Consider the following 24707-nt stretch of genomic DNA (forward strand, 5'->3'; position numbering starts at 1 on the left):
AAGTTAGGGCGCGTTAGGAAACACCCCCTAGGGTGGATAAGGCGCTCACACGCTTATCAAAACAAGTGGCGTTACCGTCTCCAGATACGGCCGCCCTCAAGGAGCCAGCTGATAGGAGGCTGGAAAATATCCTAAAAAGTATATACACACATACTGGTGTTATACTGCGACCAGCGATCGCCTCAGCCTGGATGTGCAGCGCTGGGGTGGCTTGGTCGGATTCCCTGACTGAGAATATTGATACCCTTGACAGGGACAGTATTTTATTGACTATAGAGCATTTAAAAGATGCATTTCTATATATGCGAGATGCACAGAGGGATATTTGCACTCTGGCATCAAGAGTAAGTGCGATGTCCATGTCTGCCAGAAGATGTTTATGGACACGACAGTGGTCAGGTGATGCAGATTCCAAACGGCACATGGAAGTATTGCCGTATAAAGGGGAGGAGTTATTTGGGGTCGGTCCATCGGACCTGGTGGCCACGGCAACAGCTGGAAAATCCACCTTTTTTACCCCAAGTCACATCTCAGCAGAAAAAGACACCGTCTTTTCAGCCTCAGTCCTTTCGTCCCCATAAGGGCAAGCGGGCAAAAGGCCAGTCATATCTGCCCAGGGGTAGAGGAAAGGGAAGAAGACTGCAGCAGGCAGCTCCTTCCCAGGAACAGAAGCCCTCCACCGCTTCTGCCAAGTCCTCAGCATGACGCTGGGGCCGTACAAGCGGACTCAGGTGCGGTGGGGGGTCGTCTCAAGAGTTTCAGCGCGCAGTGGGCTCACTCGCAAGTGGACCCCTGGATCCTACAAGTAGTATCCCAGGGGTACAGATTGGAAGTTCGAGACGTCTCCCCCTCGCAGGTTCCTGAAGTCTGCTTTACCAACGTCTCCCTCCGACAGGGAGGCAGTATTGGAAACAATTCACAAGCTGTATTCCCAGCAGGTGATAATCAAAGTACCCCTCCTACAACAAGGAAAGGGGTATTATTCCACACTATTTGTGGTACTGAAGCCAGACGGCTCGGTGAGACCTATTCTAAATCTGAAATCTTTGAACACTTACATACAAAGGTTCAAATCAAGATGGAGTCACTCAGAGCAGTGATAGCGAACCAGGAAGAAGGGGACTATATGGTGTCCCTGGACATCAAGGATGCTTACCTCCATGTCCCAATTTGCCCTTCTCACCAAGGGTACCTCAGGTTCGTGGTACAGAACTGTCACTATCAGTTTCAGACGCTGCCGTTTGGATTGTCCACGGCACCCCGGGTCTTTACCAAGGTAATGGCCGAAATGATGATTCTTCTTCAAAGAAAAGGCGTCTTAATTATCCCTTACTTGGACGATCTCCTGATAAGGGCAAGGTCCAGAGAACAGTTGGAGGTCGGAGTAGCACTATCTCAAGTAGTTCTACGACAGCACGGGTGGATTCTAAATATTCCAAAATCGCAGCTGATTCCGACGACACGTCTGCTGTTCCTAGGGATGATTCTGGACACAGTCCAGAAAAAGGTGTTTCTCCCGGAGGAGAAAGCCAGGGAGTTATCCGAGCTAGTTAGGAACCTCCTAGAACCAGGCCAAGTGTCAGTGCATCAATGCACAAGAGTCCTGGGAAAAATGGTGGCTTCTTACAAAGCGATTCCATTCGGCAGATTTCACGCAATAATTTTTCAGTGGGATCTGCTGGACGAATGGTCCGGATCGCATCTTCAGATGCATCAGCGGATAATCCTGTCTCCAAGGACAAGGGTGTCTCTTCTGTGGTGGCTGCAGAGTGCTCATCTACTAGAGGGCAGCAGTTTCGGCATTCAGGACTGGGTCCTGGTGACCACGGATGCCAGCCTGAGAGGCTGGGGAGCAGTCACACAGGGAAGAAATTTCCAAGGAGTGTGGTCAAGTCTGGAGACTTCTCTCCACATAAATATACTGGAGCTAAGGGCAATTTACAATGCTCTGAGCCTAGGAAGACCTCTGCTTCAAAGTCAACCGGTGCTGATCCAGTCGGACAACATCACGGCAGTCGCCCACGTAAACAGACAGGGCGGCACAAGAAGCAGGAGGGCAATGGCAGCAAGGATTCTTCGCTGGGCGAAAAATCATGTGATAACACTGTCAGCGGTGTTCATTCCGGGAGTGGACAACTGGGAAGCAGACTTCCTCAGCAGGCACGACCTCCACCCGGGAGAGTGGGGACTTCATCTGGAAGTCTTCCACATGATTGTGAACCGTTGGGAAAGACCAAAGGTGGACATGATGGCGTCCCGTCTGAACAAAAAACTGGACAGGTATTGCGCCAGGTCAAGAGACCCTCAGGCAATAGCAGGGACGCTCTGGTAACACCGTGGGTGTACCAGTCGGTGTATGTGTTCCCTCCTCTGCCTCTCATACCCAAGGTACTGAGAATTATAAGACGGAGAGGAGTAAGAACTAAACTCGTGGCTCCGGATTGGCCAAGAAGGACTTGGTACCCGGAACTTCAAGAGATACTAAGAAGGGACTTGCTTCAGCAAGGATCATGTCTGTTCCAAGTCTTACCGCGGCTGCGTTTGACGGCATGGCGGTTGAACGCCGGATCCTAAGGGAAAAAGGCATTCCGGAAGAGGTCATCCCTACCCTGGTCAGAGCCAGGAAGGAGGTGACCGCACAACATTATCACCACATTTGGCGAAAATATGTTGCATGGTGTGAGGCCAGGAAGGCCCCACGGAGGAATTTCAACTCGGTCGATTCCTGCATTTCCTGCAAACAGGAGTGTCTATGGGCCTCAAATTGGGGTCCATTAAGGTTCAAATTTCGGCCCTGTCGATTTTCTTCCAGAAAGAATTGGCTTCAGTTCCTGAAGTCCAGAAGTTTGTCAAGGGAGTACTGCATATACAACCCCCTTTTGTGCCTCCAGTGGCACTGTGGGATCTCAACGTAGTTCTGGGATTCCTCAAATCACATTGGTTTAAACCGCTCAAATCTGTGGATTTGAAATATCTCACATGGAAAGTGACCATGCTGTTGGCCCTGGCCTCGGCCAGGCGAGTGTCAGAATTGGCGGCTTTGTCTCACAAAAGCCCATATCTGATTGTCCATTCGGACAGGGCAGAGCTGCGGACTCGTCCCCAGTTTCTCCCTAAGGTGGTGTCAGCGTTTCACCTGAACCAGCTTATTGTGGTACCTGCGGCTACTAGGGACTTGGAGGACTCCAAGTTGCTAGATGTTGTCAGGGCCCTGAAAATATATGTTTCCAGGACGGCTGGAGTCAGGAAAACTGACTTGCTGTTATCCTGTATGCACCCAACAAACTGGGTGCTCTTGCTTCTAAGCAGACGATTGCTAGTTGGATGTGTAGTACAATTCAGCTTGCACATTCTGTGGCAGGCCTGCCACAGCCAAAATATGTAAATGCCCATTCCACAAGGAAGGTGGGCTCATCTTGGGCGGCTGCCCGAGGGGTCTCGGCTTTACAACTTTGCCGAGCTGCTACTTGGTCAGGGGCAAACACGTTTGCAAAATTCTACAAATTTGATACCCTGGCTGAGGAGGACCTGGAGTTCTCTCATTCGGTGCTGCAGAGTCATCCGCACTCTCCCGCCCGTTTGGGAGCTTTGGTATAATCCCCATGGTCCTTACGGAGTCCCCAGCATCCACTTAGGACGTCAGAGAAAATAAGAATTTACTTACCGATAATTCTATTTCTCGTAGTCCGTAGTGGATGCTGGGCGCCCATCCCAAGTGCGGATTGTCTGCAATACTTGTACATAGTTATTGTTAACTAAGACGGGTTATTATTGTTGTGAGCCATCTTTTCAGAGGCTCCGCTGTTATCATGCTGTTAACTGGGTTCAGATCACAGGTTGTACAGTGTGATTGGTGTGGCTGGTATGAGTCTTACCCGGGATTCAAAATCCTTCCTTATTGTGTACGCTCGTCCGGGCACAGTATCCTAACTGAGGCTTGGAGGAGGGTCATAGGGGGAGGAGCCAGTGCACACCACCTGATCCTAAAGCTTTTACTTTTGTGCCCTGTCTCCTGCGGAGCCGCTATTCCCCATGGTCCTTACGGAGTCCCCAGCATCCACTACGGACTACGAGAAATAGAATTATCGGTAAGTAAATTCTTATTTTTCCTGCCTGCAGACACACTGCCAGTGGAAGAACAGTCACTCCAGAGCACCTCCAGCTATCTGTACGGTACCAGGGGGTTGTAGAAGGGAGGGGAGGCTGTGTAAAGGCTGTGTCACCTATTAAGGGACACAGTCAGCGCTGGTTTGGGGTTTCCCTATACCTATAATAGCGCTGTGTGTGGGTTGGCTCCAATCTCTGTGTCTCTCTGCCATTCTTGGGGAAACTCTGTCTGCCCAGTACCCTGTGTGTATGTGGGGTGATTGGTGTGAAATTGCAAACATGTCTAGGGACTCTGTTGCATATGCTGCGGAGGATTTATCTTCCCAGGAATCAGGATTGCACTGTTGTAGCGCAGATCCCAGCTAGAGAGCCGGAATGGTTAGCCTCTCTTAGGGGGACTATTTCTCAGATTTCAGATAGGGTTGCTAGAACTGAGCATGCCACTCAGGTACTGCAATCCTCTATGGTTGGTCTGATACTGCTTCCTCGGGGTCCCCTGCGGTACATTCTCACAAACGTGCACTTGCCAAGATTATGCAGGATGACACGGACACCGATTCTGACACTGCAGACTGTGATGGGGATGTGTCGAGGGGGACGGCATCACTTGTTAAGGGGGTGCAGTTGATGATTGAGGCCGTGAGAGATGTTACACATTACTGACACAACTCCTGAGCAGGTTGAGGTGGGCTTTTTCACAGACAGTAAAAAGTTTCTTCCCCCCCCCCCTCTCACTTTCCCAGCATCTAAGGAATTAAATGCTATCTTTGAAAATTCCAGATTCCTAAGAGGGTCTTGGTTGCTTTTCCCTTCCCAGAGGAAGATAGAAAACAGTGGGAGTCTCAGCCGATAGTCGATGCCTCTGTCTCTAGGCTGTCCAAACAGGTGGTATTACCAGTCCCAGGATCTACCGCGTTGAAGGTCCCGGCAGATCGCAAGGTGGATGCTACACTAAAATCCATTTACACGGCTTCAGGGGCTATACGGCGGCCAACTATAGCCTGTGCTTGGATTTCTAAGGCTAATGCCAGGTGGTCAATCACTCTGCAGGAGGAATCGACTACAATGGATAAAGGTGACGTAGATTTATTTTTACATAATATTCAGGATTCTGTAGGGTTCCTGGTAGACTCCATGAAGGACCTGGGTTCCATGGCTGCGGGGATCTCCTCCATGTCCGTCTCGGCTCGCAGGGGTCCCTGGCTGCGCCAGTGGTCTGCAGACGTGGAATCCAGGAAGAGTGTGGAGGGCCTACCATATACAGGTCAGGCTCTCTTTGGGTAGGCGCTGTATGCGAGGATTGCCACTGCTACCGCGGGTAAGTCTCCTTTTCTCCCCTCAGCTGCACCGGCTACGAAGAAGCCTTTTGCACCAGCCACGTCACAGCCCTTTCGTCCCGCGCTGCCTAGAAAGAACAAGCCTTCGAACACCTTCTTCAGAGGTGGTCGTGCTAAAGGAAAGAAGCCTGCTCCCGCTGGCTCCCAGAACCAGAAGCCTGCTTCTGATACCCCAAAGTCCTCCGCATGACGGTGGACAGCTAGGCCTGGAGGAAGGTCAGGTGGGGTCAAGACTCCGGCATTTCAGCTACGTCTGAGTGTCATCTGGCCTGGACCCATGGGTACTGGATATTTGTGTCCAGAGGGTACAGGCTGGAGTTTCAAGATCTCCCACCTCACCGTTTCTTCAAGTCAGGCTTGCCAGCTCTGCCGGCAGACAGAACAATTCTAAAGGAAGCTATCCAAAAATTGGTGGTATCCAGGGTAATTGTTCCAGTTCCACCTCATCAGTGGACCAAAGGTTACTATTCAAACCTTTTTGTGTTACAAAAGCCGGATGGTTCTGTACGGCCAATTCTGAACTTAAAATCCCTGAACCCCTACCTCAGGGTGTTCAAATTCAAGATGGAGTCTCTGAGAGCTGTCATCTCAGGTCTGACGGAGGGGGAGTTCCTGGTGTCCCTGGACATCAAGGATTCGTACCTCCACATTCCCATTTGGTCACCTTATCAGGCATACCTCAGGTTTGCACTGTTGGATTATCACTATCAGTTTCAGGCACTGCCGTTTGGCCTCTCCACAGCACCAAGGGTCTTCACCAAGGTGATGGCGGAAATTATGGTTCTCCTACGCAAGCAAGGGGTGAACATAATTCCATATCTGGGCAATCTCCTGGTCAAGGCGTCGTCCAGGGAGAAGTTGTTGCAATCCATTGCTCTCACGACACATCTGCTCAAGGAGCACGGTTGGATCCTGAACCTTCTAAAGTCTCATCTGGAGCCGACAAGGAGGCTGTCTTTCCTGGGGATGATCCTAGACACGGAAGTGCAGAGGGTGTTTCTGCCGGTGGAGAAAGCATTAGTGATTCAGTCAATGGTCTGGGATGTCTTAAAACCTTTCCCGGGTATCGGTTCATCAGTGCATCCGCCTTCTGGGGAAGATGGTTGCCTCCTACAAGGCTCTACAGTATGGAAGGTTTCATGCTCGATCCTTTCAGCTGGATCTCTTGGACCAGTGGTCGGGATCTCACCTACACATGTACCAGAGGATACGTCTGTCACCGAAAGCCAGGATTTTGCTCCTCTGGTGGCTACAATTACCACACCTTCTGGAAGGCCGAAGGTTCGGAGCTCAGGACTGGATCCTTCTAATCACGGATGCAAGTCTAAGAGGTTGGGGAGCAGTCGCTCAGGGGGAAACCTTCCAAAGAAGGTGGTCGGATCAAGAATCCCTTCTCCCGATAAACATTCTGGAACTAAGAGCCGTGTACAACGGCCTTCTGCAAACAGCACACCTTCTACTGGATCGGGCTATTCAGGTGCAGTCTGACAACGTGACCACAGTGGCCTACGTAAACCGACAAGGCGGAACAAAGAGCAAGGCTGCCATGTCAGAGGTGTCAAGAATCCTCCTCTGGGCAGAAAGGCACGCGGTGGCGATGTCAGCAATCTTCTTACTGGGAGTAGACAACTGGGAAGCAGACTTCCTCAGTAGACATGATCTCCATCCGGGAGAGTGGGGCCTCCATCCGGAGGTGTTCGAGGAGGTTACCGGTTGGTGGGGGGGGTTCCTCACATAGACACGATGGTCTCCCACCTCAACAAGAAGCTGCGGAGGTACTGTTCCAGGTCGAGAGACCCACAGGCAATGGCGATGGATGCACTGGTAACACCGTGGGTGTTCACGTCGGTGTATGTGTTCCCTCCACTCCTCCTAATACCAAAGGTTCTTCAACTGGTAAGAAGAACAAAGGTTCTGGCAATCCTCATTGCTCCTGACTTGCCAAGGGGGGCTTGGTACGTGGATCTGCTGGATCTTCTGCTGGAAGATCCAAGGCCTTTACCTTTTCGGGAGGATCTGCTACTGCAGGGGCCGTTCGCTTATCAAGACTTACCACTGCTACGTTTGATGGCATGGCGGTTGAACGCCAGATCTTAGCTCGGAAGGGTATCCCGAGTGAGGTCATTCCTACCCTGATACAGGCTAGGAAGGGGGTAACGTCTAAACATTACCATCGCATTTGGAAAAAAAATTCTTGGTGTGAGTCCAAGAAATTTCCTGCGGTGGAGTTTCAACTTGGACGTTTTTTCCTTTTCCTGCAAGTAGGTGTGGATATGGGACTGAGATTGGGCTCCATCAAGGTCCAGATCTCTGCTTTGTCTATCTTCTTCCAAAAACAATTGGCTTTCCTCCCTAAGGTTCAGACCTTTTTGAAAGGGCTTCTGCACATCCTGCCTCCCTTTGTGGCGCTAACGGCACCCTGGGATCTTGATGTGGTGTTGCAGTTCCTGCAATCAGCTTGGTTTGAGCCTCTACTGGAGGCTGACATTAAGTTTCTCACGTGTAAGGTGGTCACTTTGTTGACCTTAGCTTCTGCCCGACGTATGTCGGAATTTGGGACTTTATATTGTTAAAGTCCCCATCTGATCTTCCATGAAGATAGAGCGGAACTTAGGACTCGTCCACAGTTCCTGCCTAAGGTTGTATCGGCTTTCCATATCAACCAACCTATTGTGGTGCCAGTGGCTACTGACTCCTCAATTGCGTCAAAGGCCTTGGATGTTGTGAGGGCTTTGAAGATTTATGTAAACAGGACAGCTCGTCATAGAAAAACTGACTCTGTTTGTCCTCTATGATGAAAAGAAAATTGGGTGTCCTGCTTCTAAGCCTCTCGGCTGTACAACTTTGCAGAGCAGCTACTTGGTCTGGGTCGGACACGTTTGCCAAGTTTTACAAGTTCGATACCTTGGCCTCTGATGACCTCAAGTTTGGTCAAGCAGTCCTGCAGGAGCCTCCGCGTTCTCCCTCCCGTACTGGGAGCTTTGGTACATCCCCATGGTACTAATATGGACCCCAGCATCCTCTAGGACCTAAGAGAAAAGGATTTACCGGTAGGTAATTAAAATCCTATTTTTTTTTTTTCTGATCACAGTTACTGTTTAATGCCGTACAAGTTGTGTTGTCTTAATCAGATGCACTGTAGTGTATCACATGTTCTGTCACTGCTCAGCCAGTAATTTCTAAAAAGCAGAGTAAAAGATGTGGTTGTTTCTATGCACTCTAGTGTTTGAAAGGCTATTGAAGAAAATGTTACAGAGCCACGCTGAACCGAATGCTGATTATAGAAGTGTATTCCACTCCAATTAAGTGTTTCTTCTTGGAATCAATGTGCTAATCATTCAGGAACTACTACCTTCTTATATTAAGCCTTAACTTAGAAGTTTTTTTTATTAGCAAATCGACATGGTCAGTTTTCATTCTAAAACGAACAGACCATGTATGCAGTTATATTTCTTGGTCCATTTTATGTCACTATTTTCTGTACGCCATATTTCATTATTACTATATTTATTAATATGGGACCACGAGGGTTCTGTAGCGCCATACAGTATGTAGTGTTTTTAAATGAGCACCAAATTGCATAGGTACAGACTAATTCACACAGGAACCTTAAATTGTAAGAGCGCAGTCAGTTTTGACAAATGTAATGTAACATCTTACACATGAAATGAGTAAAAGAATAAATTTTCCATAATACGACTTGTTTCTGTAAAGTGTATTATATATAATAGTTACAACTCCCAGGACCAGAATGTGAAGTTATGTCCCACAGTAAAGGGATACAAATGATTTGCTGCAAAGTGATTGAACACTGATGAATGCTAGTCAGAAGCTGCAAATTTCCTACTGTGGCATCCATACTCCAGGCTGATAAGTATACTGAAACACTTATCATCCATCTATGTTGCGTTGCCAAACTACAGTGGGCACATATATACTTGGCCTCCCTTTCTCTCTGAGGTGATCAGTAGTGTACGTGTTTCATATCAAATATCAAGTATATTACTAACTTACACAATAAGACACTGCAAAAAAAAAAATCATAAAATCTCTGGACCCGTGATGCTTACCACAAATAAGCTGCGCTGAGCAATGTAGCGTCTTTCACGTTTTTACTTGAATATATATCTTAATCGCAATCAGATGTTACAAAACCGCTGCACTAGACTGCAATGACTAATTTGACATGTGGCACTTGTACATTTGTGCAGCGGACTCTGAATCTGTATACAAAGCACAATGAAACTTGGGGCGGGGTGTAATGCCGCATGAGTTTGGTGGCCATGTGGGATGCCATCCATACTCAGACATTTTAAAGGGGCAATCCAGGCATTGTTTTGCCTTGTAATTGATTGCCCCTTTAAAAATGACATCCCGCCCTTTGCATGAAAAGGAGCCATGATCACTGCATTGTAGCCCTTCATATAAAGATTCAGACTCAGTCGCTCACAGATACACAATTGTTGCATAGAAAAATAATCAGTGCAGTCTTTCTTATGCAGCGGTTTTGTTGCATTGCTGTTGAAACACACATTTGAGCAAAAGAACCTGAAAAAGATGCTCTGCGCAAGCAAAGTCACTTGGGACCTGGCGTACTAAGAAGGGATGCTTGGTGTGACTGCAACAGTAGTATATGAGGACACATCTGTGCTATATGTAATGCACCAGTTTCTGGCTTTATGTAACCAAGATCCTTCTCCAGGGTCGGACTGGGGCATGAAGGGCCCACTGGGAGGATGCAATTGTAGGGTTCCATGCTTAGGGGTGTGGTCGGTGTCTAGAAGAGGTGTGGCCAGCCACCACAGAGGTTTGGCTAACCATTAGAGAGTGCATGGGCTGGGCCCCTTGAGAGAGAGAGAGGGATGGATAGATAATATATAAATATATATGTATATATATATATATATATATATATATATATATATATATATATATATAATCTATCCATATTATCTGAATAAAGACGAGCAGTGCCGCCTGCATATCCTCCTACAGCACTGGGCCGCCATACCCGGGGAGAGCACCTGAGCCCTACTAATTTAATACTAGGCTGAGTGCTGGGATTTAACATTATACATATATACATACATACATACATATACATATATATATATATATATATATATATATATAATATCCTACGTCCTAGAGGATGCTGGGGATTCCAAAAGGACCATGGGGTATAGACGGGATCCGCAGGAGACATGGGCACACTATAAGACTTTGAATGGGTGTGGACTGGCTCCTCCCTCTATGCCCCTCCTCCAGACTCCAGTTAGACTCTGTGCCCAGAGAGACTGGACACACACTAGGGGAGCTCTCCTGAGTTCCTCTTGAAAGACTTTGTTAGGTTTGTTATTTTCAGGGAGACCTGCTGGTAACAGGCTCCCTGCATCGTGGGACTGAGGGGAGAGAAGCAGACCTACTTCTGTGAGTTTCACGGCTCTGCTTCTTTGGCTACTAGACACCATTAGCTCCAGAGGGTCTGATCATTTGGTTCGCCTAGCTGCTCATTCCCAGGCCGTGCCGCTATTTTCCAGGACCAGGATATCTCTCCTGTGGTGGCTTCACAGTTCTCACCTCCTAGAGGGACTAAGGTTCGGGATCCAGGATTAGTTCCTGGTGTACATGTATACAAATCTCCGAGGCTGGGGAGCAGTCTTTCCAGGGGAAGAATTTCCAGGGGAAAAGGTCAAGCCGCGTAGCTTGTCTGCAATAAGCATCCTTGAATTAAGAGCTATTTACAACGGATCATCTTCGCGATCTGCCCGTCTTAATTCTGTCGGACGACTTAACAGCAGTGGCGTAAGTAAGCCACTAGGGAGTAACGAGGAGCAAGGCATCAATGGCAGAAGCCGCAAAAGTTTTACGCTGGGCGGAAAGGCGTGTAAACGCTATATTAGCGTTCTTCGTTCCGGGTGTTGACAACGGAGAAATAGACTTCCTCAGCAGGCACGATCTCCATCCAGGAGAGTGGGGTTTTCCTCACAAAGTTTTCACTGAAGTGACAAGTCTTTGGGGAATTCCTCTATTAGACTGGTTGGTGTCTCGCCTCAACAACAAACTTCTGGGATATTGTTCCAGGTCAAGGGACACTCAAGCAATAGCAGTGGACGCCTTCGTGACACCGTGGGTGTTTCAGACGGTCTATGTGTTCCCCCCACTTTCACTTTTCCGAAGGTGATAAACATAAGAAGAACAAAGGTTCAGACGATCCACATTGTTCCGTCTGGTCAAGGAGGGCTTGGTATCCAGATCTTCAAGACTTACTCATAGAAGATCACTTACCTCTTCCTCTACGAGAGGACCTGTTACAGCTAGGACTGGGCGTGTATCAAGACTTACCGCGGCTGCGTTTGACGGCATGGCGGTTGAACGCCATATCGTAGCCCGAAAGGGTATTTCCGGGGAAGTCATTCCCACATTGCTTCAGGCTAGGAAAGGAGTAACGGCGAAGCTCTTCCACTGTATTTGGAGGAAGTTTGTGTCTTGGTGTGAATCCAAGAAGGCTCCTACGGGGAAAACAAATTTTCAGCTGGGTCATTTTTGCAAGCAGGTGTGAATGCAGGCCTAAAGTTAGGCCCCATTAAAGTGCAGATTTCGGCCTTATCAATTTTCTTTCAAAAAGAATTGCCCACCCTTCCAGGAGTTCAGACTTTCGTGGGGTGCTGCACATCCAACCTCCATTTGTGCCCCCGGTGGCACCATGGGACCTGATGTTGCAGTTTCTTATGTCACACTGGTTGAAATCTTTACGAATGGTTGAGTTAAAATTTCTCACTTGGAAAGTGGTCATGCTGTGGCCTTGGCGTCCGCAAAGCGGGCGTCGGAGTTAGCGGCCTTGTCTCACGAGTCCTATTTGCTCTTCCATGTGGATAGAGCGGAATTGAGAACTCTGCTACAATTTCTGCCGAAAGTGGTTACTGCGTTTCACATGAACCAACCTATTGTGGTGCCTGTGGCTACTGGAGCCTTGACTGAATTGTAGTCTCTCGATGTAGTCAGAGCTTTGAATATTTGTCGCCAGAACGGCTCAGATTGGGGAAACGGAGGCTCTGTTTATCCTGTATGCGCCCAACAAAATTGGGGTTCTTGCTTCTAAGCAGACTGTTGCACGCTGGATCTGTGATAAGATTCGGCATGTTCATTCTACGGCTGGGTTGCCGTTACCGGAGTCGGTGAAGGCCCATTCTACCAGGAAGGTGGGCTCTTCTTGGGCGGATGCCCGAGGAGTCTTGGCGGTTCAATTGCCGAGCAGCTACTTGGTCGGGTTCAAACATTTTTGCGAAGTTCTACAAGTTTGATACCTTGGCTGATGAGGACCTCAGGTTTGCTCAATCGGTGCTGCAGAGTCGTCCGCACTCTCCCGCCCAGTCTGAAGCTTTGGTATAAACCCCATGGTCCTTTTGGACTCCCGTGCATCCTCTAGGACTTAGGAGAAAATAGGATTTTTATACCTACCGGTAAATCCTTTTCTCTTAGTCTGTAGAGGATGCTGGGCGCCCGTCCCAGTGCGTACTGAATCTGCAGCTATTGGATGTGGTTACACTCATGTGGTGTTTCTTTTCAGTCAGGTCTGTTGCTGACGTTATTCATGCCATGGCATGTGGTATGCGATTATTGGTCGTGTTTACACACAGGTTGTGTTACATATTCGATCAGTATATTGCTGTATATTTTGCACGCCGTCGGTTGGTGTTCTATTGAATGCCACGTTCTGCGGCATGTTCGAGGTGTGAGCTGGTATGACACTCACCGTGTTTAAACAATAAACTCTTTCCTCGAAATGTCCGTCTCCCTGGGCACAGTTCTCTAACTGGAGTCTGGAGGAGGGGCATAGAGGGAGGAGCCAATTCACACCCATTCAAAGTCTTATAGTGTGCCCATGTCTCCTGCGGATCCCGTCTATACCCCATGGTCCTTTTGGAATCCCCAGCATCCTCTACGGACTAAGAGAAAAGGATTTACCAGTAGGTATTAAAACCCTATTATATCAAAGGAGGTGGCCTCCCTGTTGGACAGTCCAACCCTGTACTTCTCATACACATTCATGTTCTCTTCCCTCTCTACCTCCCCGCTGGCTCATACCTTTCTCCTGCCCAACCTAGCTCCTCCCAATCTCCTTTCTCATCCCATCAACCCCTTCTTCCCCCATTTTATGATGTATCTTGCCTATTGTTCTGCTCTTATTTCTCATTATTGCTTTTGATTTAATGAAACCATCCTTACTGTCTGATCACTGCTGTATATTTCTGATTCCTTACTTTGATTCCTGTATTTTTGTTATAGTGTGATGCACACATTTTTCGTTCTGTATTTCATTGTTTGAATGTTGTGTATTGCATGTTTTGTAACCAGTGTGTTGATCGGGGGCATTGGATGGATAATTTTCTGTTGCATCATATATCCCACTTTCCCCTTTAACCATGAGCAAATGTATTATTTTAAACTATCTCAATACTGATATCTTGATTCTTAATGGTGTTTTTTTTTCTCAGCACTAATACCACTGTAGAAGTCAGTCCATTCATTTGCAAGCCAGATGAAGCTCAAGCCTACGTTGATGCTGTGAGTTAATTGTTAGAACTTAACCAAAACATCTACTTCTATATTTTCATTAGTTTGTGATATTAGAAAAACTCCTATAGGACTGTTGATTTGGGAAGCCACCTTTTGTGTTAATATCCACTAAAGTGATTAACACTCTCTATGCTGCTTGTAAATTAGGACCACAAGCTCTACACGTACAGTAAAGTCTGAGTAATATATAGTTAGATTGAAAGAAAATGTGTATATTGCATGGTGTACAGTTTTTTTTTTTTTTTTTTTTTTATATAGTTGTGCAAACCAAAAATGGTTAAATGTGACAGCAACCACAATTCTAAAATCTCCTCCTTTTTGTGTTAATAATGCATGTATGAGAGCATGTTGGGATTATAACACAATAGGACACTGATTTAATTGTAATGCTTATGCTGCAAATGATAGAACACGCTAGTTGAGACGGTGATGGAGCAGCCTGTGCACAACAAGATTTCAATGTGTTCCGGCCTGGGCTGCTGGAATGAATGAATGTGCTGTGGAGTATCCAAAGTTTCTACATTTCAATAATTTCCATTTGAAGAATTTAACATAATTGTATCTATTTTACTGCAGCAAAAACTCTGCTGCAAATTTGGACATTTATTTGAATTTAGAGGAACGTTCTCTAAGATGCAGGCTAAACTAAAATGTGTTCTCAGTGACTCATACTTATTTCTCTCTGCGAATGTCCTTGCTGGAGGTTCTGCCCCATTAGGAGAGCTGGCAGAAGTGATAACCGCATAGAGTAGTAATACTTTTGTCTTTTCAATGCATTTTAAGGAACACATTTATCTCTTTATACCACCTGCATATTTAAGAGTTCCTGGTCCTCTTAGCAACTTTTAGTGCCTCCGCTCAATTCCATTCATAAAAATCTTCTCCTTCACTTAAGTGTACACTACAGTATAATCGCAGCTGGCCACTCTTATCCATTTACCAAATCAACACCAGTGCCTGTACGATATGTCCTGTCCATTTACTGTCTAGCTGAATAAATATGCAGTCAGTGAAAGGAGCCGTAAGCCATATATACCCTTTGGGACCTATGATCACTCTGCTTTGAGCGTCAGTTAGGCAACCAGCGATACTGTTAACAAATAAAATGTATATGTTAATTGTGATATCTTTGAAATCTGTTCTGTGGACATCACTTAGAAAGTAATAACTGGCGTTTCGGTTTCAGGTGTGTAATGAAATGTAAAGTTAGCTAATTGTGTACAAAATGTTTGTTTTCTTTCAGACTCCTCCTTGTGGATCTGCGAGCCCTATCCCAGCTGATGGTATGTAAACGGGGCTATAAATGACTTTATGTTGGATACGGGTGTGGATCATTAGGTTGACACACAAAAATGTTGATGTGAGGTTTTTTTGAAAGGTTTTTTTTTTTTTACGTTTTGTTTTACTATGGTCAACCACTGGGAATCTTAATTAGTGTACCTCTCATGCTTCGAGCAAGGTAGCAGTCTCACTTCGCTACCGCTGCACTTGGCACAGATTACTATTCCCAATCATAGTCCACATGGATGGTAAAAAATTTTAACAAATCATGTCACCATATGCTGTGTCGACCTTTTGACTGTCTACCTAATGCATGTCAACAATTAATGGACGACCTACAGTATTGACTCAACCTTTTTTATGGTCGACCTAAAGACTGGATATCGATGGATGCAGACTGGCTCCTGCTGGGGTTTGTTTTAGTCTTACTGCTGCCAATTTTCTAGCACCATTACAATTTCTGCAGCAGTACTAGTAAAGATACAGTATGTTGTTTAGAATTCATTTTAGTTGTACCCTGTGCTATCAACAGACTAATATCACCAGTGGAGTCCTCCGAGACTTGATGTACAGTATGTATCATCACCTACCAGTAATTACAAACTTAAAATGTTTCTAGCATCTTGTTCTGCAACAAAAAATGGGGCATATTTGAAAGTGTGAGCTGGGAGGTTTGAGTCCAACGTAGAAGCTGATTTTGTGGCATAATGTGCAGTGCAAACAGTTTGCAATGTCTTGCAGTGTATGAACTGGGTAATAGGAGAATAACATGCCTACAGATGTGTCCACTTGCATCTAGCCTCCCTGCAAGTTAAGCAGCCCTTCTAGTCACGCCATTTATTATTTATCTATTAAGTTTCTTATACAGCGCAGCTTTACAATTGGAAAGAACAATTCTAAAACAAAACTGGGTAATAACAAACAGTCATACAGGTATATTCAATTAAAGTCTGATCCATTCCGACAGGACCTATTCAATGGACGGCCAAATCCGACAAGGTTTGGCCGTCCCCAACAATCTCAATCCGACTTTAAAAAAAGTCGGATTGAGGAGATGAGGGAGCTGAGAGGATGAGATGTGGGAGAGCAGAGTAGCAGGAGGAGGAGGAGACGGGTGGATGCTGCTGTGAGTGGCGGCGGTGTCTCATCCTCCTGCTGCAGCAGCTGGGTTCCTGATTTCCCCACTGTTGTCCCCCGTCTCCTCCTCCTCAGCTCCCAATAGCTGCCCTACCAAACCCAACAGGTTTGGCCCAGTCACGACCTTGTCAATCCGACTTTTTTTAAAAGTCGTATTGACATTGTCGGAAACGGAACCAAAACCTGTCTGATTTGGCCACATTTCCGACAGCAGCACATGGATCGGCAGCTATTCCGCCGACCCACGTGCTTTCCAACAGCTTCCCGAAAAGTCTGATTTCCCAACTTGTCGGAAAAAAAAATGAGGCTGGATTGAATAGGTCTGAACTGCTTCCGACTTATTCCAGTCAGAAACTGCCGTCTTTCCGACAAGACGGCAGTTTCTGACTCTAATTGGATATACCCCATAGAGGTAGGAAGGCCCTGCTTGCAAGCTTATGCTCTATAGGGAAATAGGCATTGATTTTGTATCATGACTTGGAAGTGCAGAGTGTCTCTTAGTGTGACTTTCTATTAAAATGTGCCTTTCTGCAGCGGGGTACAGTGTTCCACAGGGAATACATTGGGGTGTAGAGTTGGATCTTGATCCGAGGCACCAACAGGCTAAAGCTTTAACTGTTCCCAGGATGCATTGCACCGCCTACTCTATAACCCCGCCTGCGGACACTGGAGCTCGGTTTGTAAGCTTGTGCCTGCAGAGCAGGTCACCTAACAGGGGCTGCGTTAGGCAGCCCTGAAAAGAGCTTTTTTAGAAGACTTCAAGGGCCACATCACTTTCTATGTCATTCTGACATGCTGTGCTGCGGCTCCATCACCTCCCCTGCAGCGCTGCATACTCCCACGGCCGGTTCCCAGGTACTTGCAGCGGAGGCGCACCGGTTCATTGGCACACCGCCGCTGACGCTCTCCAGGATCGCATGGCTACACATCAGGGAGTAGGTAAGAGGGTCTCCCAGGCGGGACCCGCCGGTAAATCGCGTCATGGTCCCAGGAGACGGACCGCGATGCTGGCGTGGACACTGCACAGGGACCCCACTATATCCACCAAATCAGGGAGCACAGGGTGGATTTTAAGAAATCCATGTTACATAGGCTCTACAGTACCCGGTGGTGAGGACCAGCAGATGGGATAAGGTACTGACCTGTAGCCCCTCCCCCAGCTCCAGGCGCCATCTACTGCTGGTGTTACTGCCCTGGAGCTGCTTATCACTCTCCCTCACTCCCTGACTGAGATTTTGGCACCATATTATCACATAGCTGCGGTTGAACTCCGGGACTGCTGGGCTAAGTCTCCTTTGTAAATCCGCCTGCCTCATCAGTGCTGTGATTATGCAGTTGCTTAAGTATTCTACGTGTCATTTTAGACAATATTAGTTAAGGTCAAGTGTGCTTCTGCCTGAACATTTAGTACAAGTGTTCTCAGATATACATCCAGTATCTACTGTGCATTGTTATATCTGATATAGATTGAATAAGCTGGCCCGGCTGTTTTTCTTCTTACAAAGTCCGAGGAGTGCCTCCTTATAGTTATGGAGTGTGTGTATGTATGTGTGTGTGTATGTATGTGTGTATGTATGTGTGTATATATATATATATATATATATATATATATATATACATACATACATACATACATACATACATACATACATACATACATACATACATACATACATACATACATACATACATGTGTATATAGCATTGTAACTGTGACTGAGTGTGCCTGCAGCTGCTGTGTGGATTTCTTTAGTGTATCCCACCTATTTCTATCACTGTATTCTGTACCCAGGGGGGCTAGGTGCGTCAGGGTCTCATATATAGTGTTACACAGTAAATATTATTTAGTGTTTTACTGTGTGTTTCAGTCACATTATACCACATTAATCCTCTGTTTGTGTCACATAACATAAGGGGGTTATTTGCAGGTATTGTTTTTGTCTGGCTATTTTGTACTGTTTTGTGGTGTCATCTACTCTGCCTGTCACCACTGTCATTTCACTGAAGGAGCGGACGGATTAGCATGTGGAGGGATGCCTTAAGTCTATTTATTTACTCCCTTACCGGTGCTGTACATAGACCCACTATAGTAGCTTCCTGGACCACCAAAAGAATTGAAGCATGGGTTCAGGCATTGGAGGAAGAGCTACCTCAGGATATATCTGACACTGCCAGACAATATCGGTCTCATATTACCACAGCCTCCCACTATATTCAGGAGGCGTCCTCTGGGGCAGGTGTTATGGCAGCCAAGGTGTCTACCACGTCTATACTGGTTTGCCGTATTCTGTGGTTGAGGTCCTGGAAGGCGGACCTGGACTCCGAAAAGACCCTAGAGGTGCTCCCTTTTAAGGGAGACATCCTCTTTGGGGAGGATCTAAACAAGATTGTGACTGACTTGATGTCTGCCAAGACTGCGTTTCTCACAAGTTCTAATCCTTCTTCTCTGAAGTCTAAAAGTACCACTTTCCTTTCATCCTCCAGGAAAAGCGAAGGGTCAGACATACCTGAGACAGGCTCATACTTCCAAAGCCACTAAGCCCAAATCTAAACAATCCTGGGCTGCCCGCCAGCCAGTTTCCAAACAGGACAAGCCCGCTGCATAACTGGAGGGGCCTCCTCCTGGGGAATCCCAGGGTGGGAGGCCGACTTCTGCAATTTGCCCAGGTCTGGTTACTGACCACTGCAGGCACATGGGTGCGAGTAGTTGTCTCTCACGGGTACACAGTCTCTTTCAAGCGACGTCCCCCTCGCTAGTTCTGCACGCCGGTTCTTCCTTCAGATCTGTTGAAAACGCAGGCTCTACACCTGGTTGTACGATCCCTCCTGGACACGGGAGTGGTAGTACTGGCACATCTGTCCCAGGCAGAGGATACTATTCTATTCCCGAAACCCAATGGGTCCTTCCAGCCTATACTCAATCTCAAATCTTTTAACAAATTTGTGAGTGTCCAAATTCCATATGGAAACCCTGTGCTCTATTGTGCTGGCCATAGAACCCGAAGACTATATGGTATCCCTGTACATACAGGATGCTTACCTGCATATACCTATTGCCATTTCGCATCCGCAATATCTGCGGTTTGCTATTGGCAACCTACATTATCAATTCCAGGCTCTGCCATTTGGATTAGCCACGACCCCTCGGAGTTTCACCAAGGTCATGGCCGTGATGACAGCCCTTCTCCGCCGTCTGGGTATCAGGATTCTGCTGTATCTGGACAACTTGCTGATCCTGGCAAACTCCCAAGAGGTTCTCCTCCATCATCTGGAACGGACGGTCCAATTCCTGCAAGCCCACGGGTGGCTCATCAACTGGAAGAAGTCCCTGCTCGGAGCATGGTGCACCTGGGGGCACTGCTGGACACACATAGCCAAAGACTGTTTCTGTGTCCGCAGAAAGTCCTGAAACTTCAGGACAGGATCAGATGCTTCCTTTCTTGCTCACTAGTGTCGATACACTCGGTGATGCAAGTACTAGGCCTCATGCTGTTGGCTTTCGACATAGTAGAGTACGCTCCATTTCATTCTCGCCTTCTGCAGAGGTTAATCCTTGCAAAGTGGGACAGCCTGCCTCATCGGATCAGGTCTCAAATGATCTCCTTGACTCCGGATGTTCATCTGCCACTGAGCTGGTGGCTACAGGACCGACAGTTGAGCAGGGGCTGTCCCTTCTGGATCTCCAACTGGATCGTACTGACTACGGACGCCAGCCTGCGGGATTGGGGCGCGGTGCTGGAGCAGCACTCTCTCCAGGGTCGGTGGACCAAAGAGGAATCTCTCCTCCCGAATAAACATTCTGGAATTGCGGGCAGTGTTCAATGCCTTGACTCTTGCCATGCCTCTGATACAGAACAGGCCTGTTCAAGTACAATCAGACAACGCCACCACGGTGGCATACATAAATCAAGGCGGCGCTCGAAACCGCATGGCAATGATGGAAGCATCAAAAATCCTTTGTTGGGCGGTACGCCACCTGCCACCATGGCAGTGTTCATTCTCTGAGTCCTCAACTGGGAAGTGGATTTCCTCAGTCGCCAGGACGTTCACGCCAGAGAGTGGAGTCTTCATCCGGAAGTCTTTCAACTCCTAGTGGACAAGTGGGGCCTACCAGATGTGGACCTGATGGCGTCTCAACACAATCACAAGGTTCCGGTCTTTTGGTCAAGGACAAGGAATCCTCAAGCAGCGTATGTGGATGCACTGGCAATTCCATGGAACTTTCGGCTGCCATACTCCAGTTTCACTCCTGCCCAGGGTACTACGGAAGTTCAAGCAAGAGGGAGGACTACTAGTTCTAGTCACTCCAGCGTGGCACAGACTGCATTGGTTCTCAGACCTGCAGGGTCTATCGATAGAGCGTCCTCTTCTACTTCCTCATTGCCCAGACCTCCTCGTTCAGGGCCCTTGTGTTTACCCGGACCTGGCCAGGCTGTCCTTGACGGCGTGGCTCTTGAAGCTTCACTCCTGAGGGCCAAAGGATTCTCAGAGGCAGTTATCCAAACTATGCTGAAGGCACGCAAACCGGCTACGGCTCGGATTCATTATAGGGTCTGGAATTCTTACTTCCCCTGGTGTGCTGCTAAGAATTACGATGCATACAAATTCAGAACTGCCAGACTTTTGGCTTTTCTGCAACAAGGCCTAGACTTAGGCCTTCGTCTGGCCTCCCTCAAGGTTCGTATATCTGCCTTGTCGGTGTGGTTTCAGAGGAAAATTGCGTCTATTCCTGATGATCATACTTTTCACTCGGGGTGTTTTACAGATTCAGCCTCCCTATGTCTCTCCTGTGGCTCCATGGGATCTGTCTGTTGTCTTGAATTTCCCTACAAGAGTCTCCATTTGAACCTCTTGAGTCTGTGGACCTTAAATGCCTTTAAAGGTCGTGTTTCTGCTGGCTATTGCCTCTGCTAGGAGGGTGTCAGACATAGGCGCTGTGTCCTGTCGTCCACCCACTCTTTCCCTGTGAACGGACAGTTCTTAGAACTCACCCTGGTTATCTACCTAAGGTGGTGTCATCTTTCCATCTTAACCAAGAGATTGTGGTTCCAGCTTTTATCTCTTCTGGTTTGTCCTCCAAAGAGCGATCTTTGGATGTGGTACGGGCTCTCCATATTTATGTGGAGAGAACTGCCTCTATCAGGAGGTCAGATACCCTTTTTGTACTTTTCGTTTTTCTCAAACGTGGCTGGCCTGCGAATAAGCAAACCTTGGCCAGATGGATTAAAATGGTGATTGCACGTGCCTATGCGCAGGCTGGACTCCCAGCTCCTGATGCTATTAAAGCCCATTCTACTCTGTCTGTTGGACCTTCTTGGGTGGTCCTCAGTTAACACGTTCATTATGTTCTATGCTTTGGATACTTCCGCCTCCCAGGAGGCTTCCATGGGATGCCGGGTTCTTGTGCCCGCTGTGGTGCGTCCCCTCCCATGAGGAACTGCTTTAGGACATCCCCGATGTATTCCCTGTGGAACACGGTATATCCCACTGCAGAAAAGGAGATTTATGGTACAGTTGTGGTCACACATCATTTTAATCAGCCAAAGCTGCTTCTGCTTCCTATACAGTGTTTTTAAAATAAGATGCATTTTGGGCAAAAAAACGCTCGACACTAACAGTTTCACAGGATACTTCTGTGCAGCCGTGACTTGACAGACTATTAACAAATTCTAATAAAGTATTACAGTTCAATATTTTGTTTCAGAATTGTTTTGTATGTTTTATTTTTGTATGGTATTTGTTTTGGAATTTTAATACATTTGTTTTATGGTGATAATAATTTTCTCTAATGGGCATTAAACAAGTTTAGGCAAAATTTTCCCTTATTCACGATAACTTACTGTAATTGTAGTAACTGTAACTCTGATCACCTTATCTAATACCACTAAGCTCTCTATTACCTGCTGCTAAAGTCTGTGTAATGTGCTACAGTGTGTGTGTGTGTGTGTGTGTGTGTCAATTTTGAATGTCTTGGACTCCTTGCTGAGTTCTTTATTTTGGTACCCCCTTTACCTTCATTTTTCTACTAGAGGTTGTGCAGAGACTTGTGCTTTTTATTTTGGCTCCAATTTTAATGTCTCATTTTGGTTTTGCAAAACCGTTTTCAAGTGTTTTGGTTTTGAATTCGGGTTTAAAATTTGAATCTTGGGTTTTAAATTTCTTGAAAATGGAAACGGCTAGAATCCATGTAATTTTTGCAATCCAAAATTCAAATGTAAAATCTGAATATCGAACTGCAAAATGATCTGAATCGGCTGGTTCGTATCTGCAAAATTTAGGTGGGTTTTGTTTATTGAAGAACTTTCAAAATACTGTTCTCCTTTTCACCTGACCTGTTGTTGTTTTTTGTTTTGTTTTTCCACATTAACTCTCCTTTGGTCCCATGTGCAGTTTCTTTCTGCTCCTACAATGTCAATCTTCCATCTTCTCCAAAACAACCTTGTTTCTTGTAATGTCTCCTTTTCACCTAATATATATACCACCACCTTTATTACTCCCCTGTCCCAATAATGCTTTGTGGTCTGCTACCACCATTGCATGTAGGAGCATCATGTAATGAAGTAAATGGAATATGCTTTTTAAATAATCCAATAAAAATGTCTTAGACATTAGTTTTTCCTTATTTTTTTTAACCATCTGTGCAACAAACGCATATAAAAGATGCAAACATCCATAAATAGACTATTCAGAATATTATTATTTTTTTTGTTGTGTATGAAATAAGTGTACTAGAAAGTGTCATAATTTTTTTTTTTTTTTTTTCAAGTTTTAAATGGCTTTTCTCTAAAGAGCCTTGTGCTAATCTGTATGAATTGATTATCTGTGGAGGTTTTTGTAGAGTAAATGTTTTGTTTTCTTCTTCCCCTCTCTTCCTGTTTCTTGTCTTCTCTTGACATACGCAGTGGACAAGTGGTACTATTATCAGAAGAACTAATTAGCAGGTGAAGACCTCTCGCTATTATCGCATGCATTTCCCCAGGCATTTGGATGTGCAGTATAAAGAAGATATTGACAGAACCGACATGATCATGTAAACACAGGATGCTGTAACCCTTTTAAGTGAAGAATGGTAGCAAACGACAAAATGTGCTCTGAATAATCTGCTAAAGCTCTATGTGTATGTTACCATTAATAACAGACATTATCCTCATTGAGCATCAGTAATTTGGGCTCCTGTTTAGGTCCTGATAGTTTTGTGAAAGCAAACTGCAAAATTGGCATACTGGATTCTTTGACACCTTCCATCCTTTGTAGTTTTCCTGTATAACAGAAGCCAATAAAGCTACTTTTGTTGGTAAACACTATTGTGTATCTGTAGTGTGCATAAAAAGTACCGCATTGAAAAATAATGTTCTACTCTTGAGTCATGTGCCTGGAAGAAGAACAGGACAGAACATTCCTCACCTAATGCTTCCTACACAATGGGAACAGTCTGTTGTGGCAAGTCAATAACAATCAACGTCTGCATAAGCATAGAAGACATCTAGCATCTCTAATTATAATGGGTTTCTTTTGTTTGTTTTTTTGAAGATGCATGCTTAAACCTGAAATGTATTATTTTGAAAATGTTTTATTTTTTTTATTTACCAACAACAAGTTTAACTTTTTTGCACTAACACTCAGCGTAAACAAACATGCAGAGGCAACTCTTATTCTTAATAAAACAAAAAAGGAAAAAAAAAAAGTTTCCCACTGGTATAACCCAATACAATCATGCCAAGCTACAATAATAGTGTCCCCTCATAGGGCCAGCATTTAATCCGAGAGTCCAGAGGGAACTACTCTAATTCTGAAGCTGATGCACAAGTTTAAGCTATTGAGTTGGTATATTGGTGATGGTAACAGGTGGTTTAAGGGTCACAACTTCCCCTGGTCAGGAGTCATCCCACCTATTCACTCTCTTCATTGTAGTTCTGATGTTGCTAAGGGGTCTATTCAATTAATCATCATTTTCCAACTTTTTAGGTCGAATCTGGATTTGACCTATTCAAGTCCGTTGACGTTTTTTCCAACTTATCAGAAAATACGTGGATCGGCGGATTAGCCGTGGATCCACGTATTTTATAAAATTTGTGGGCTTTTTTCCAATAGGTTTTTGGCCCGTTTTCAACAATACCAGTTCGACTTTAAAAAAAAAAGTTGGATCGACATTGTCGAGAACAAGCTAAACCTGTCAAACGCCCGCAAATTGAATACTGAAGTGCTCTAAGTCGGCAAAGTGCGTATTAGTACAAGTGATTGTCTTGTGATCACTTTTCAATAACT

The 24707-nt window shown here is 46.0% G+C and overlaps 1 protein-coding gene across 1 annotated transcript in view; it reads left to right on the plus strand.

Annotated features, from left to right (window-relative positions):
• Positions 1-23741, plus strand: part of PPA1 (inorganic pyrophosphatase 1) — a 316872-nt gene extending 293131 nt beyond the window's left edge. Inside the window, exons 9-11 of the mRNA XM_063961455.1 lie at positions 13943-14012; positions 15268-15307; positions 23345-23741. Of these exons, the coding sequence (XP_063817525.1) occupies positions 13943-14012; positions 15268-15307; positions 23345-23376 (142 nt within the window). The 3' untranslated portion in view covers positions 23377-23741. The remainder of the gene's footprint in view (positions 1-13942; positions 14013-15267; positions 15308-23344) is intronic.
• The last annotated feature ends 966 nt before the right edge of the window (positions 23742-24707 follow it).

This window comes from Pseudophryne corroboree, chromosome 3, assembly GCF_028390025.1.
Source record: "Pseudophryne corroboree isolate aPseCor3 chromosome 3, aPseCor3.hap2, whole genome shotgun sequence".
Classification (NCBI taxonomy): domain Eukaryota; kingdom Metazoa; phylum Chordata; class Amphibia; order Anura; family Myobatrachidae; genus Pseudophryne; species Pseudophryne corroboree.